A 17,498-nucleotide genomic window follows, 5' to 3' on the forward strand; every position below is an offset into this window, starting at 1 on the left:
TCAACCTGTATTTATATACACATCAAGAAGCATGTAATTAACATTTTGTCAGATGCCTCAAGATATTGATTTAGGCAGAAAAATTAGTAAACTTAGAATGTGCGGTAGCCAATTCAAGGGCACCAGATCAGCTACTTAGTGGAGATTCTAAATATTGTCTGTTTCTACTGTAGTACTGGCTCATAAGGCAAAAGAATCAAGCCACCTATGCAATTTTAAACACTCCACTAGCCACATTTTTATAAAACTGAAAGAAGAAAGGCAAAAGTCATGTTAGTAAAATGTTTTATTTAATCCCAATATTCAAAATATTATATTTCAACCTGCAATCAAATTATTGAGGAATTATTTTACATTTTTTATTCTAAGTCTTAAAATTACCATCTGCACTTCACATTTATAGCATATCTCAATTAGGATGCATCATTTTCATTGGAAATACCTGATCTATACTTAGATATCCTAAAATATACAGTTGATCAAGTAAAGTTATACTTACAAGCTCCATGATTTTACACCAGCTCTCATTACTAAGCAGAATAAAATTAATTTAAGGTTTTTAAGTTTTTACTGAGCTAATCTTATGGCCAAATTGTTTCTCTTGTATAGACGGGATCTTTGGTAAAATTGGCCCTGTTGAGACTGTGGGCTTCTACCCGACCTACACACACAGACAGACAGACAGACAGACAGACAGACAGACACACACACACACACACACACACACACTCACACATCTGGAAATTCAAAGCTACATCTCTTCACTTCTATTGTTGGTCTATACGACAACAAATAATTTTTTTTCCATAGGTTAACTGACCTGAGAATGTTGGAGATTTCTGAGATTTTGTTGTTGCTTTTTTTTTTTTTTTCCCATTGAAACAACCAAGTTTTCCTTAGCAGAAGTTTTCTTTGCCCCTGAAATTCTATAATTGTATATAGACACTCGGGAGATGTTGACAGTGCAAACCACTGATGACAAAATGCAAGCCGCTGATATTTGTCCTCTCTTGGTAGTTTTTGGAGACAACAGGTATTGGCATGGAGGTGACAGCCCATGTATAGAATACCCAGCCCAGACTTCTTGATTGAATCGATCAGGGCTACCAGTCAAAGCCATGTGGGTAATTAAGGATCTAGGAGCAAAATCATGCCAGGACAACACATACCTTACAACATCTAGTCGGGCACCGTGGAAAGTCTCCCACCAGGTAACACAGCTCCAGTCCCCGGGAGGCGGGCTTCTCATGCTCCCCTCTGTTTGGTATTGCTGAGCCTGCTGGAGCCTCCAGTTTTCTTGCTCTTTTTCTTGTTAGTGTTTTTATTCCAAGAAGGAAGAGACAGCTCCAGCTCCCTCTTCTTGGCGTCCCAGTCTTCATCTCGCTGATCGAGTTGCAGCCCCATCAGCCTGGCAGCCTGGCGATATTCCCGGCACTGGGGTTCAGCCCTAGGAGAGGGAAGCCAGCTCTCAACCCCCAACCCCAGGATCGGACAGCATGCCCAGCCTGTGGAGAGGCCTCTCCTCTGCCCTCTGCATGCGGCCTGGGCACCTAGGCCATCCACTCAAGGAGAAATGAGGTCAAGTTCAAGCATTTCCAAGTGTACACTTAAAGAGGTTACAGACACTAAAGATACTATCAATACTTTGAGGTGGAGAAGAATGGGGTGCCTGGGTCAGATGTTCATAGAATCAAAGACAAGCACTTAGCTTGAAGGCCCTGCTCATTTTTAAATGCTCACCTCAATACCAGTCAAGGAAGACTTTCCTGTTTGCACGTACGCAGGAAGGCTTCTTGAGGGTCGAAAAGGGAGGGGACCTGACCCCATAATAAGTGTGGACATGCACCCACAGGTCTGTACGATGGGATTCATCTGAGAAAAAATTTGCTCATGCTTCTTGGGGAGGGTTCAGGGACCATCAGGGGTGAAAAAAGAAACAAGATAATTGGCCAAAGGTAAACAAAGACCCGGAAGGACTATCCTATGTAAGTGATTCACATCACCTCCACACTGCGCTCCGCCTTGCTCAGAACGCCTCACTCCTCTCTGGGTGTGTATCTCCGCCTAGTGTCTGACTTACTGCACTCCTCCTCAATAGAGAGGATGCCCATATCCTTTCTCTCTGAGTGTGTATCTCTGCCCTGCTTCTGAGTTAGATAAACAAACTGTTTTCCTGTGTGCTCTCCCATACATTGTGCTGTGCCTCTAATAATAAACTTCGTACCTTTTTGTATAGCTTTTGCCTCCTTGGAACATTCTTGTTTTCAAACAGGGGCAAGAGCCCAGGGCCACTTTGCTTCTAGCCTCTAGCCCCTGGTGAGTAGTGGCTAGGGCTCTTGTTTTCATCCAGGTTCAGTTCAGTTCAGTTCAGTTGCTCAGTCATGTCGGACTCCTTGCGACTCCGTGAACCACAGCATGCCAGGCTTCCCTGTCCATCACCAACTCCTGGAGTTTACTCAAACTCATGCCCATCGAGTCGGTGATGCCATCCAGCCATCTCACCCTCTGTCGTCCCCTTCTCCTCCTGCCCCATATCCCTCCCAGCATCAGGGTCTTTTCCAGTGAGTCAACTCTTCACATGAGGTGGCCAAAGTATTAGAGTTTCAGCCTCAGCATCAGTCCTTCCAATGAACACCCAGGAATGATCTCCTTTAGGATGGACTGGTTGGATCTCCTTGCAGTCCAAGGGACTCTTCAAGAGTCTTCTCCAACACCACAGTTCAAAAGCATCAATTTTTCGGCACTCAGCTTTCTTCACAGTCCAACTCTCACATCCATACATGACCACTGGAAAAACCATAGCCTTGACTAGATGGACCTTTGTTGGCAAAGTAATGTCTCTGCTTTTTAATATGCTATCTAGGTTGATCAAAACTTTCCTTCCAAGGAGTAAGCGTCTTTTAATTTCATGGCTGCAATCACCATCTGCAGTGATTTTGGAGCCCCCCAAAAATAAAGTCTGACACTGTTTCCACTGTTTCCCCATCTATTTCCCATAAAGTATGGGACCAGATGCCATGATCTTAGTTTTCTGAATGTTGAGCTTTAAGCCAACTTTTTCACTCTCCTCTTTCACTTTCATCAAGAGGCTTTTTAGTTCCTCTTCACTTTCTGCCATAAGGGTGGTGTCATCTGCATATCTGAGGTTATTGATATTTCTCCCGGTAATCTGATTCTAGGTTACCCAGGTTTAATTCCTGGGCAGGGAACTAAGATTTCGCTTCAGGACTGCTCACTGCTCTCCCTCTGAGATCGGAAGACTGTTTTCCTTCATTTGTCTATTTTATTTAAAGATTTTTTTTTAATGTGGACCAGGACCATTTTTAAAGTCTTTATTGAATTTGCTACTATCCATGGGGTCACAAAGAGTGACCCACGACTGAAGCTACTTACACATATGCACAATATTGCTCCTGTTTTAGGTTTTGGTTTTGCGACTATGAGGCATGTGGGGTCTTAGCATGTGGGATCTTAGCTTGAATCGCCTGCGATGGAAGGCGAAGTCTTAACCACTGGACCACCAGAGAAGTCCTATCATTTATTTTTTAATGGCATATTTCACTGATTATAAAAGCTGTGTCTGTTCATTATAGAAAATTTTAAAGGACAGAAACATGTAGAGAAGAAAATAAAAATTACTCATAGTCATGTATATGTTGTATGTATAGATTTATGTAAAGCATAGTTAGATGATATATATACAAATGAGATATATATATATGTATATATAATCATAGAATAGGTGATAGAAAAATAGATGAACTGCTCATCAGATATGCACAAACAATGGGAAGCATACAAAAAATACTGTTTTGTATATGAGGCCAAAGGTGAGTCTGTGACTTCTTTAAGGACACTGGTGAAAGCCAATTCACAGAGATAGTGTTTGAGTCAGTATGAGGACAAACGCAATTTGAGAGGATAGATGATCGTATAGCCAGAGCAAACAGTATTTTAAGTGCAAAGCATGATGAAAAGCACCATTCATTCAGTGGATGGCAAACCAGCTTGTCCCCCAGCCCCTGTGCCCTCAACAAGATGGAAGGAACCTCTCCATATTCAGACCACACAGCATCCCTCCTCCAGCCTGCTCTTTTGACCTCTGTCACTTTCTATCTTGTGTTAGTGTTATTTATATAACAAGTTATCTCCTCTCTGAGATAGAGAGCTTCTTATTGCCCAGCATTGTATTTGCTGCATCATTACATCCTTTTTAGTATTTAGTTCAATGCCATGCATGTGAAAGTGAAAGTGTTAGTCCCTCAGTCATCTCCGACTCTTTGCAACCCTATGGATCGTAGCCCACCAGGCTCCTCTGTCCATGGGATTTTCCAGGCAAGAACACTGGAGTGGGTTGCCATTCCCTTCTTTACGGGATCTTTCCAACCCAGCGATAGAACCTGCATCTCCTACATTGCAGGCAGATTCCTAACTGTCTAAACCACAAGGGATCCACTGTTATGCATATAGTAGGGCTCAAAAATAATTGTTTTCTTAAATTTTACTGAAGTAGAGTTGATTTACAATGTTGTATTAATTTCTCCTGAAAGAAATATTTCTTGAATGAGAGATTTACAACTTAAGAGAAGCTGAAACAAGGACTTCCCTGGCAGTTCAGTGGTTGAGACTCGCCCTTCTGCTGTGGGGGACATGGATTTCATCCTTGGTAGGGGAACCAAGATCCTGCCTGCTGTGTGGCCAGAAAAAAAAAGAAAATTCATTGAATTGAATAAAACAAAAATACAACATATTAACTGAAAACAACTATATGGGGAAACTAACACTTTTGAAAAGAAAAAAGAGAAAAGCTGAATAGAAAGTTGATTATTCCACTAGGATACCTACAGTATTCTGAAAACAGTCAAATCTTATCTAAGTTTCTTTTGATATTCTTTTATATTTTTTTTCTTTTCATCATCCTAGTCCATGACCTCACCTACTTGCAAAATGAAGCATTAAAAAATACCTTATGTGATCTCTTGCCTATGGGGTAAGTACATTCATTCCAACCTGCACAGCATCATGCCACCTCTTCCCCTATAGGAGTAACTTAGCTGGAACCTGTTTCACCTTGCCAATCCTCTGATGCGTTCACATCCACTTGCTTGCTCACCTATCCAGCCTTATTCTCCATTCCTCTCCACTGTGAAGTCCCCATTCTGCCAGGGCCACTCATCCCGTCTCTGTCTCTCCACTTCCTCACATCCACACACAACCTACTCGCATTTCCAACTTGGTACCTTCACTCCAAATCAGGAATCTTTTTCTCTCCTCCATTAACCAAGTCTTAGCTAGCTTTTGGGATCCAGATTAATTGCTCCTTAACCAGAATTCCTTCCCTCTAAGCCCCAGCTGTCACAAGCGAAGTTCCTCATCGGAGATGATAAGTAGAAATGACTTACACGTGATGTGGTTGACTTTTTGTTGTATTGTCTGCTCAGCACTGCCTGCCCACTTTTCCTGGTAATAGCACTCATTCCCCATTATATGGAAGAATCACTTCTCCACTTCAGTTATGCTGCGATCAGGTATCCTAGTCATTCACCCACCAGTTACTACAGAGGGGCTGAGATTATTCAGAGAAATTCAGTAGAGGAGAACCAATGACAGGTCCCTGAGGAATTCCAGCATCTAAAAGGCATGCAAGAATAGGAGCTTAGAAAAATCACAAGAAATGGTCCTCGAGTAGGAGAACCAGAAGAGAGCAGCAGCAGATAAAACAACAGGGAAGAGCAACCGAATACCAGATGAAGTGGAGGTAAGATGTGCACGGAGAAGAGGCCATTGCTTTAGCAGCGAGATCTCCGTGGAGGAGAGCTGATTCAGCACGATGGGGGAAGAAGCCTGAAGAGTGGATGAAGAAGCAGGGACAATTGCACAGATGACCTTTCAAGTAGCTTAGAAATGTAGGGAAGAAGAAAGGCATAGCAGACACTAGAAGGACCTCTAACTCTTCGTATTTGTTTAGTAAAAGCTATCTGAGCATGTTCAGAAGACAAAGAGAAGGGAAGAGAAAGAATAGAGAAAACTTAAAAATACAAAAGATGCAACAGAGAATGAGGAAATAATGATCTTGTAGGAGACATAAAGGTTTGGATGAAGGATCTATATGGAGGGATAACACTTGCCACAGAAGGATGGATGGGAAAGCAAGAAGGAACAGATATATATATATATAATATGTTAGTTTGAGAGTTTGAAAATGTATACCCATGACTTCAACATTCTCTATGAAGTAGAAAGCGTACATTCTGAAGGACAGGCTGAAATGTGATGGGGACTTGCAATTGTCAACATTGGAGAAGGACAGGAAGCGATGGCCGAGTAACTAAGGGCCCAGCTGGAGACAGAAGTCTTAGAACTTCTGGTGATACTGGTTAATTTATCTGTGGTCTTTCCCCTAGCAGACCAAGAACAGGCATGGGGAAGACAGAGACCAATCCAAGGCTAGGAATTCTGGGTTATATACTACAGAAGGACCAGGGGGTGGGAAGTTAAAAATAGGGCAAAGAGACTGAAAGAAGCAGTGTATCATGGCACAGCAAACAAAAGAAAAGGCTGTTTTGCCCACCATCCAATTCTACAAAGATTAGTCTGCTGCAGTCACTGACCCACAGGGCACTCTGTGCTTCAGACAGAAGAGATTGAAGTGATGAGGTACTTCATTTAGTACTCTGTGCTTCTGACAGGAAATGAAAGATGATAACAGGATGCTCTGTGCTTTGGATGAGCAGGTTCTTTAGTTAGATGTGTCACAGGAGGAATTTTAATGAATCCAAAGATTCTTGTATCTTCCCGTACTTAGAAAAGCACTATAATCATGACATCTGTTCTTTGTGATGAGCAGTAGTCTTTTACCAAGATGTATCCTTGACTGCATGTATTCCTTTAACCAAAAAAATCATATATAAAGTAGCCCTGCTCCCACCTCTTGAGATCAATTTCTCAGAGCTACTGAAAGGGTATCTCCTGAGTTAAAGTCCTCAGTAAGACATCAAATAAAACTGAACTCACAGTTCTCATGCTGTGCATTTTTCTTTTAGCCCTCTGTGTCCAGCTGGCTGACAAAAGAAGACAGTGAAACCTTCAGGGAGGTGATAGGATGGAAGGGAAAGAAATTGAATAAGATGAGATCTGGGACTCAAATACCTGCATGAGGATTCAAAAACTGGGAAAATGAAGACAGGAAGTCATGGCCACATGGTGGTATGTTAGTCATAAAGAGTCCCGGAAACAATGCTGCGATGTTGAGGTCTACAACAGATGGAGATTATTGAATGTAGAGGATGACGGCAGGATCGGGGAAAAGAGAGAGACTTAAAGTTAGGACTCAAGGTTCTGCCTCTGTTTCCCAAATCACCTTAATGATGATTCTGAATATTTTTAAGGTGGGACACCACTTTTCATCATAAGCAAAGATTTTACTGGTTTAACTTTCTGAAGATAACTGTATTTCTGAAAAGGGCATTTCACTATCACCCTCGTTCTCCAATGAATCTACAGTTAGATTTACTCTTGATTTCATTTTGGTTTTCAAGCAGTGTTGTCCTCATTCTGCTACTTTACTGTCTCAACTATGAATTACTTATTAGCCTAACCAGATTATGTTGTTGCTATTGTTTAGTCGCTAAGTCATGTCTGACTCTTTGTGACCCTATGGACTGTAGCCTGCCAGACTCTTTCGTCCATGGGATTTCCCAGGCAAGAATACTGGAGTGGGTTGCCATTTCCTTCTCCAGGAGATCTTCCCAACCCAGCAACCGAACACACATCTCCTGCACTGTAGGCAGATTCTTGACTACTGAGTCAACAGAGAAGCAGCCAGATTATACATTCTTCAATTTTATCAACATCCCTCTCAGAGCTATCACCTTCATGTCCATGAAAGTGAAAGTGAAGCTGCTCAGTCATGTCTGACTCTTCGCAACCCCATGGGCTGTAGCCTGCCAGGCTCCTCTGTCCATGGGATTCTCCAGGCCAGAATACTGGAGTGGGTTGCCATTCTCATCTCCAGGGAATCAAACCTGGGTCTCTGGCATTGCAAGCAGATTCTTTACCCTCTGAACTACCAGGGAAGCCCAATAATGTACACAATTGATACTTAATTCTATCTGAATGCTTGGCTGAGAGAAAAAAATTAATGGGTTCTAGAAAAGTTCTTAACTTTGGCGAGTGTGTAAGTAGGAGAGTCACAGGTAAGAAGGCATTTTACAAAGTAGAAGGACCCTTACGGATGATAGCAGCCTAATTCAACTGCTTCATTTTAAATAGCAGGAAACTGAGGATTGGGAAGGAAGCAATTTCCCTAAGGTGACACAGCTGGATTGAAGATTTTTCAAGAATCTGAACAGGGATCCAAGAATCTTGTACTATCTCCCATTTTCAAATTGGTGTCCCACCTCTCTTATCTGAGATAGTTTATATATAGTCTAAAATAACAATTATAATAAATGTATATTATTAAAATTATAATAATCATGTAAAGTTATAATAATTATAATGTCACATCATTTTAAAACAATAGATTTTTCCAGAAAAATAATATAATATTTTTAATTGATTAACTGACTCACATGCCTCTCTAATTTTTATCTTCTGTAATGTAATGATAACTTTTTTAAAAATGGAAGTATAGTTGATTTACAAAGTTGTGTTAATACCTGCTATACAAGCAAGTTGATTCTGTTTTACATATACATATATGAATATATATATTCTTTTTTCAGATATTTTTCTCTTATAGGTTATTACAAGATATTACAAGATATAGTGAATATAGTTTCCTGTGCAATACAGTAGGACATTGTTGTTTATCTAGTTTATATATAGTAGTGTCTCTGCTAATCCCAAACAATAGATTTTAATATTACATTTAATAATAATCTAAATATTCTAAAACAATATGATTTCCACCCCAAACTAGTCATTTCAATGAAATACTAATAAAAAACTCAAACAACAATTGGTTGGATTTTGTCACTTCATTTTCATCAAGCTGAGACTACTGAATTGGTAAAGACCTTGGTCACTGGCTCCTGTCTCTCTGCCTTTTTTAGCTGGGGGTACAGTCCGTGGGGTCACAAAGAGTCAGACACAACTGACCATTGAGCACAGCACCAGAGGAAACTTACTTTTCCAGGAACGCCACGCAGGCTTTCTGCCCATAGATCTGTGCGATCCTCTTTGGTGTGTCTCCAAAGAAGTCAGGGGCGTCGACGGCGGCATGCAAGGCATGGAGGGCTTTGAGCACGTTCAGATGGCCTGATTCAGCTGCGAAATGAGCAGGCGTCCAGCCCACATCAGTTACCAGGCACGGCCGGGCTCCGTGTTCTATAAGGAGCTGTAGCATCTCCATGTGTCCTTCGATGAACGCAGAAGAAACAGGAAGTTAAGATGAAAGTGTCTCTGCCAGGCTGAGGCCAGAGCTAGCCTAGGTGGCACAGAAGAGGGGGAGACATTTGCCCGGAGGCCCCTCCAGTTTCTTGGCATCACCCCTTCTTCTGTCCTCTGTCTTCTTACCGGGGACTCAGGGCCCCACCCTTGCCCCCTTTGCTCCTGCTCCGCGTCTGAGCCACTGAAGGATTCCCTCTGCTCCTTTCAGGATACTCCCCTCTCTTGTTCATTCTTGCAGATGCCACCCAGGAATTTGCTTTTTCTCCTAAGTTACTCTACCCACTCCCCAACTCCCCATCTGAGCTGGCACCCATAAGCTTCCCTCTGCTTTCAGCAGTACCAGTGCTGATTGCAAAACCAAATATTTTGCAACAACATGGATGGACCTTGAGGGGCATGATCCTAAATGAAATAAGTCAGACAGAGAAAGACAAATATCATCACACGATGGGCAGAAGCTAAAAACAAAAAACTGAGCTCATAGGTACAGAGAACAGAGTGCTGGGCTGTGGGTGGGTGTGAGATGGGTGGAGCTAGTCAAAAGGTACAAACTTCCAGTTATAAATGTCGATAGGATGTAATATATACCATGGTGACAATCATCAATAATACTCCATTGCATACTTGAAAGTTGTTAAGAGGGTACATCTTAAAAGTTATCACAAGGAAAAAAATATATATGGTGACAGAAGTTAACTAGAGTTATCATGGTATTTGACAATTTATACAAAAATGGAATCATTATGTTAGACACTAAAACTGATATAATAGTGTATGTCAATTACATCTCAATAAAAAATATTTTAAGTCCCAGTTACGTGAAAACTAGCACAGATTAAGAGCTCATGCTTTCTAGTCATATAGATGTAGGTTTATACCTGAGAATAAATACTGCTTGCTAACCATAACAACCCAGGTGAGAAACAAATGGCTGAGGTTTAGTGTCCTTATTTGTATAAAATATCATTTATCTCACTGAGTTCTTGAGAAGTACAAATGAAATCAAAGGCAAAAAGTACATAGCACAGAGACCAGCATACACCCTGACAAGTGCTTTAGTATAACTCCCATCACTGTACTTAAATTTCTGCAAAATTCTCCCAACTTTTTTCTCTGGTTTGCTTCCTGCCAGCCCAGTCTCCACACAGGAGTCAAAACAAAACTTTAAAAAGCAAAGTTGACTATCACACTTTCCTAACATTCTTTAATGGTATTCTATGGTTGAATGTCTTCACAGGCCCCTTGGCTAAGTTTCTGCCACGATCCTCCTCCAGTCCTATAACGGAGACTACTTAGGCGTGCCCCCGGCCATGAACAAGACAAAGTTCCTGTCCTATGGGCAGGAACGATGCTCCATTTCTGCTAGAGGTTAAGAGGACAGAGAAAGTGAAGTCGCTCAGTCGTGTCCAACTCTTTGCGACCCCGTGGGCTGTAGCCTGCTAGGCTCCTCCAACCATGGGGTTTTCCAGGCAAGAATACTGGAGTGGGTTGCCATTTCCTTCTCCAGAGGATCTTCCCGACCCAGGGATCAAACCCTGTCCGCTGCACCACAGGTAGACTCTTTACTGTCTGAACCATCAGGAAAACCCAAGAGGACAGAGGGCTAGTATTAGTTGAGAGTCCCTACGTGCTAGGCAATGCACACTCGCTATCTTCCAGAATTTTCACTGCAAAAGAGCATTACTGCTCTCATTATACAGATGAAAAGACTAAGACTCAGAGATGTTAAATAACTTGCCTAAGGTGCTACAACTAGTTTAAGTGGTGGTGCCAGGACGGAAATGTCTGTCATTCATGTATCTGATTTCCAAGAAATGTTCTTTCTACTACCCCACACTGACTTCCTACTGGGAACCTCATGAACAGTGGTCTTGGAGGGACCTCTATGTAGGCAGTGCCCACTCACCCTTGATCGCAGCCCAGTGAAGTGGGGTTCGGTCATTCCAGTCCACGTCCTTGTAGTTCGGGTCACAGAGACCTTTCTTCAAAATCTTTTTCACTGAATTGTAGTCCCCTGAAGCCACAGCTTGGTGGAGCTTTGTCATATCAGACAGTTTGGTCAATTCCATGATCAAGAAAAGCAACTGTGGGAAAAGCATGCCACTTAGGAAATTCTCTGCAACACTTGATTCCTAGTGATTCCATAGGGTTCCGACTGTTTACTTTCTTTTTTACTTCATACATTTGCATCCAGGGTTACTTCATGTGTGTGCCCTACTGAGGGTGTATTTGGATCTTAGCTACTATGTGGTCAGCGCCTGCCAATGCCCCATCCAAAAACTATCAACGGTTCATTTCTACCTATAGGATTATAGGCTAAACTCAAGGGCTGACATTTGCTAACTGGCCTCAAACCACTTCCCAGTACCACTTCCCACTCCGACTTCGAATTGACAGCAGTGTGACCCTGAGTTAGTTGTGTAACTCTGTACACATCATCTTTCTCATCTAAAGAATGAGTATATTAGCTGGGGTCTTGTGAGGATACAAGGACAATTCATGTGAATAGTTTATACTGGATGTGTGTGTTAGTTGCTCAGTCGTGGCCAACTCTTTGCTACCCCATGGACTGTAGCCTACCAGGCTCTTTTGTCCATGGGGTTCTCCAGGCAAGAGTACTGCAGTGAGTTGCCATTTCCTTCTCCGTTATACTGGATACAGACCAGGTAATTAACTACTGTTGCTACACGAATTCAAGAGATGGTGTGTGTGCCGGGTTGCTCAGCTGTGTCAGACGCATTGCAGTCCTTTGGACAAGAGCCCACCAGGCTCCTCTGTCTGAGGGATTTTTCAGCAAGAATTCTGGAGCGGGTAGCCATTTCCTCCTCCAGGGGATCTTCCTGACCCAGGGATCAAACACACATCTCCTGTGTTTCCTGCATTGTAGGCAGATTCTTTACCTCTAGCCACCGGAAAGATAAGCAAACAAATAAAATGGCTAAATTATTTACAACATTGAGACACAAACCCACGGTTCTCTAATTACAGTCTGTAGACAGTTAGGACTTCAGGGAACTTTTCTGGGGATCCATGGGGTCAAAATTCTTTTTTATTATAATATTAAAATATCATTGGTCTTGTTCACTGTGCTGATGTTTGGCCTGACGGTTCAAAAGTAATGATGTAGAAAATTGCTGATGCCTTAGCGTGAAGCAAAGCTGAGACACCAAATTGAACTAGCAGTCAAGGTTTTCTTCACCATGGTACACACAGAGTGTAAAAACAACAACAACAACAACAAAAACCAACTAAGTTTTGGAAAGAAATTAAAGCAGTAAAAACGATTTATATCAGGACTTCCTTGATGGTCCAGTGGTTAAGAATTTGCCTGCCAATGCAGGGGACAGGGGTTCCATCCCTGGCCAGGAAGATCTCACAGGGCAAATAAGCCTGCAAACTACAACTAGAGAGCAGCCCACGTACCACAGTGTGCTGCCACTAAGACCCAACACAGCCAAAAGTAAATATATTTTTAAAAGAAGAATAGATACTTGGGTGTCAGCCCAAAGTGGTTCTGAATCTCTGGGCATGCAGGACAAAGATACGTCTTTTACAGGAAGTGGGTACTCCATGCATATGCTGAGTAACCAAAGATGACACAGGTTATGTTTTAGCTTTTTGGCTTGCTTGTTTTAGTAGAAAACCTTGACACTGGAACATTTGCTCAATGATAAAATGAAATGACAAACAGAAGTACTAGAGGATTTCCAACTTGAAGTTGTCACAAAAAGTCACACCATCGTGTCTGGGAGCCTCTTTGCCCTTCTCACAAACCTTTAAGCAGGTTTATGCAAAAATCGGCCCCATTTGTTTTGCAATGATTTCATCCCAAGGATAATCCACAACTTCTTATTGGAAAGTTGCAATTCAAGTATAAGTTTTCAGTGGAAATAAACAGAAGATTTTTTTAAAAAATGCACAGAGCCAATAAGCAACAAAAAGATGCTCAATATCGTTAGTCCGACTCTTGCGACCACATGGACTGTAGCTTGCCCAGTTCCTCTGTCCGTGGGATTCTCCAGGCAAGAATACTGGAGTGGGTTGCCATTCCCTTCTCCAGGGGATCTTCCTGACCCAGGAATCAAACCTGGGTCTCCTGCATTGTAGGCAGATTTTTATGGTACGTGAATTATATCTCAAAAAAGACGTTTAAAAATCAGTGATACTATTAATTAGTGCCTTTCTTACAAAAAGCCAAAAATTTATTTGTAGAAAACAGAAACAATACACTAAGCCTACCATAACTGTGAAAATTTAACAAAATTTCCAGCACTAGAATCCTTGTAAATTTGATTGTGCACTTGAATTTCCATCTTTCTCATGACAGGTGTCTCAATGTCAAAAAGTTGCCAGTAAATATAAGTTCTAATAAATATGAACGATCTAAAATAATTGCAGTAAAGATCTGAAGACAGAAGCAATGTAAAAATACTCACTGTCTTGTTTGCAATCTGCAGTGCTCAGGCTTGGCAGGAAGTCCTAGCTGCCTGTCTTGTTGTGTTCACACCATGGAAACTGACTCCGCCTGCTTCATGAAAGCCCACCAATCAAGGTCAGCCTTACTAGGTGGGGCCCCTCTATGGTGGGTGGAGACTGTCCCTCCATTGGCACTGATGCTCTTCAGCTAGTTCTGTCTGCTTCTGTAGTTCAACTGAGGTCTTTAACAGGCTGTTTGGAACTCTATTTGATTAGAAACCATGAAAATTAAAAAAAAAAAAAAAAATCACCAGTTCCTAAGATACCATGGAGGAGGTAAGCTGTTGGTAACCTGCTTGGGGTAATGAAAACAATGTGTGCCCCTCATATTCAGCACGTTACTATTGTGCTTTAAAAAAAAAAAAAAGAAGAAGTATTTATTTAAATTTAATTATTATTTATTTGGCTGCCCTGGGTCTTAGTTGTGGCATGTGGGATCAAGTTCCTTGACCAAGGATTGAACCCAGGCCCCCTGCATTGGACCACCAGGGAAGTCCCTGCTATTGTTTTGTTGTAGTTGTTGTTGTTTGTTTGTTTAAATGTCAGACAATTGTTTTAGAATGTTGTGTTGGTTTCTGCCATACAACAATGTGGATCAGCTAAGCACACATATATCCCCTCCCTAAGGAGCCACCCTTATCCCACCCTTCTAGGTCATCACAGAGCAGCACGCTGAGTTCCCTGTGCTATACAACGCTGCTATTGTGTTTTAATTCATCTCTTACCCACTCCCCCACCCCAGTTAAGCTCAGCATCCAGAGTAGATGCACAGTAACTTCAAGTTTGAGCTGGCCAGTTTGCCACTCTCTTGCATATATATATATCCTGCCTACGGGTGACCCCCTGTTCCGGATGCTGTGATTTGATCCTTTTCTACCTCCCTCCAATTTGAAAGAAGATAAAAACAAACCTATAGAAGTTTTGTTCTTAGTGCTTTAAGGTATATTTACAAGTTTAATCATGTGGAGTAGGTACAATTATGATTCCTACTTTACAGAAGAGTGAACTAAGGCACACAGTAATCAAGCAACTCTCCTAAGGTTACAAAGCCAGTTGTTGGACAACTCAGTAGTTTGGCTGCAGTAGCCATGTTCTTGTCTATTCTACCAATGAATAGTCAGGACTGATTTCCTTTAGAATTGACTGGTTTGATCTCCTTGCTGTCCCAGGGACTCTCCAACACTGCATTTCGAAAGCATCAAAGTCACTTGCCAAGATAAATCAAGTGAGTGAAGTGAAGTCGCTCAGTCATGTCCGACTCTTTGCGACCCCAGGGACTGCAGCCTACCACGCTTCTCTGTCCATGGGATTTTCTAGGCAAGAGTACTGGAGTGGGTTGCCATCAAAGTCACGTGCAAAAGCGATTGAAGTTTAAGCTTTCCCCACCTGGGAAAGGATGCAGTTCCCTCCTCAAATCAATATTGTGAAAGAGACAACACAATGAGGCAGATAGAATGGCGATATGGGAGCTGGGTGCAGCAGGAAGGAAATTAACCCTTTGTTAAATGCTTTTGTGCATCAGGCCTTGTTCTAGGAGTTATGGATATTATCTCATCAATCCTAATGCCAAGTCTGAAATATAGGTAGTTTCCAAGCAAGGAAACTGAGGCTTAGAGGGCTTAAGCCTACTTAGACCAGCTCTGTCTACTTCCTATTGGGAGCTGAGTGTGAGAACATTAATCAGACTCAGTACATAATGGTGTTATTGTCGGAATCTAGATCTCTGGGAAGTTCTGGCATTCCTTGCACTTAGGCCTGGGAGGGTGAGTCAGGGTTCATTTGTGAATTCTGGATCATATGTTCCCTTCCTCCTATAACCAGCTTGTAGGAGCTTTCATGGCTGTCTCTGGTGGTGCAGTGGTTAAAAAATCTGCCTGACAATGTAGGAGACTTGGATTTGATCCCTAGGTTAGAAAGATCCCCTGGAGGAGGGCATGGCAACCTACTCCAGGATCCTTGCCTGGGGAATTCCGTGGACAGAGGAGCCTGGCGGGCTACAGTCCACAGGGTCACAAAAGGGTCAGCATGACTGAGTGACTAAGCACACGCATGTATTCTAGGAGCTTCCATGGGGTCTCTATTAGGGAGCAGGAACTTGGTTGACATCTGGGACCATTCCTAGGATCAGGAGGAGAAGGATGTGCTGGGTCTAGGATTCCAGCTCTTCTGCTGATCAGCACAAGCTGGAAATGTGTGCCAATTCAGGGTGAGAGTTATGAAAGCTTGTTCTGGGGAGAGAGGATTTGCAGATTGGTCTTGTTTTCTCTAAGGTGCTAGTTTGCCATCTTGTGTCCTTCAGAGACCACCTTCAAAGACAGAGCTGTAGTTCTGTTCTCAGCCTCTCCTGTTTCTGCACAACTTGAATGCAGGTCTATGTAGCTTCCTCATATGCTGACTTTTGTATGGACTTCTATAAGGGATTTGTATTATTGTCTTGGTACCACGTACCCCTTCCACTGAGCAGCCCTTGTCTAAGCATTTCATCTTCCCTACCATCTCCTGTAGACCTGACTCAGGCTCAACTCCCTCCAGGAAGTCTCTCCCATTTGCTCCTTGAGGCCCAGGGTGTCTAAAGAGGCATTGCATGATGCCTTGTGGGATTCCCTAAACCCTGCTCTCACTTTTAGAAACAGTCACTTTATCAAACATTCATCAAATAAACCAGTCTGAGGATGATACGTACTTCTCGTCAGGATCCAGCACAGAAGGACAGGCTTCTACAAGCAAAAGCGATGCCCCAGCATGGAGGCCAGAATGACTGTGTATAAAGTGAGTTGAACACAAGAGACCTAAATGAAAAGGAATTTGAGGCCAGATCCTAGAAGGCCACAAATGCAACGTCAGGACATCTGGACCTTATTTCTCCCTGTGCACAATGGGGAACATTGACAGTTTCTGAATGGGGAAGTAAGATGATTACAAGTCCAACATTTTTAAAGAAGCAATTTTGTCACAAGGTGATATAACGTCTTCTGGGGTGAGGGCACCCACAGAAGAGGGAGAAAGAGTTAGAAGGCTTTAAAAATGCATATACTTTGAGAAAACCTATTTCTAGGGATTTATCACAAAGAAATCATTATAAAACATGTACAAAAATTTAACTTTAAGAATATGCACAGAAGTGCTATTTCAAAAATTGTGAATTATAAATAACCTAGTTTTCTAATAAAAAGGTATTAAACCCAGCTTTCCAGATTTTCATTATAAGGGAAAATAATATACAGCCTTTTAAAATGATACTTCATATGTGTATTTATTAGCTTGCTAAAAAGTTAGTATTATTCTATTGTTGTTGTTTAGTTGCTAAGTCATGTCTGACTCTTTTGTGACCCCATGGACTGCAGCCCACCAGGCTCCTCTGTCCATGGGATTTCCCAGGTAAGAGTACTGGAGTGGGTTGTCTTTTCCTCTTTTAGGGGATCTTCCAACCCATGGAACCCACATCTGCATTGACAGGCAGATTCTTTACAACTGAGCTACCAGGGAGGACCTAGTATTATACTGCTAAGTTAAAATAGAATATTACAAAAATGACCAATAATGTAGTTTATATGTATTATTTGTTTATATGACAAAAAGCTTAAAGGAATATACATTGAATTTAAATTAGTTGAATGAGCACCTATAAC

General features: G+C 42.0%; 1 protein-coding gene across 1 annotated transcript; it reads right to left on the minus strand.

Annotated features, from left to right (window-relative positions):
- Positions 1-663: 663 nt before the first annotated feature.
- On the minus strand, positions 664-13,905 carry ANKRD66 (ankyrin repeat domain 66). Its single transcript, XM_020880718.2, has 4 exons — positions 13,830-13,905; positions 11,300-11,477; positions 9,132-9,360; positions 664-1,447 (listed from the first exon to the last, which is right to left on the minus strand). Exons 2-4 carry the CDS (start codon positions 11,460-11,462, stop codon positions 1,246-1,248), a joined length of 594 nt encoding a protein of 197 aa, XP_020736377.2. The 5' UTR covers positions 11,463-11,477; positions 13,830-13,905; the 3' UTR covers positions 664-1,245.
- Between the last annotated feature and the right edge of the window lie 3,593 nt (positions 13,906-17,498).

Source organism: Odocoileus virginianus, chromosome 27, assembly GCF_023699985.2.
Source record: "Odocoileus virginianus isolate 20LAN1187 ecotype Illinois chromosome 27, Ovbor_1.2, whole genome shotgun sequence".
In the NCBI taxonomy this organism is placed as follows: domain Eukaryota; kingdom Metazoa; phylum Chordata; class Mammalia; order Artiodactyla; family Cervidae; genus Odocoileus; species Odocoileus virginianus.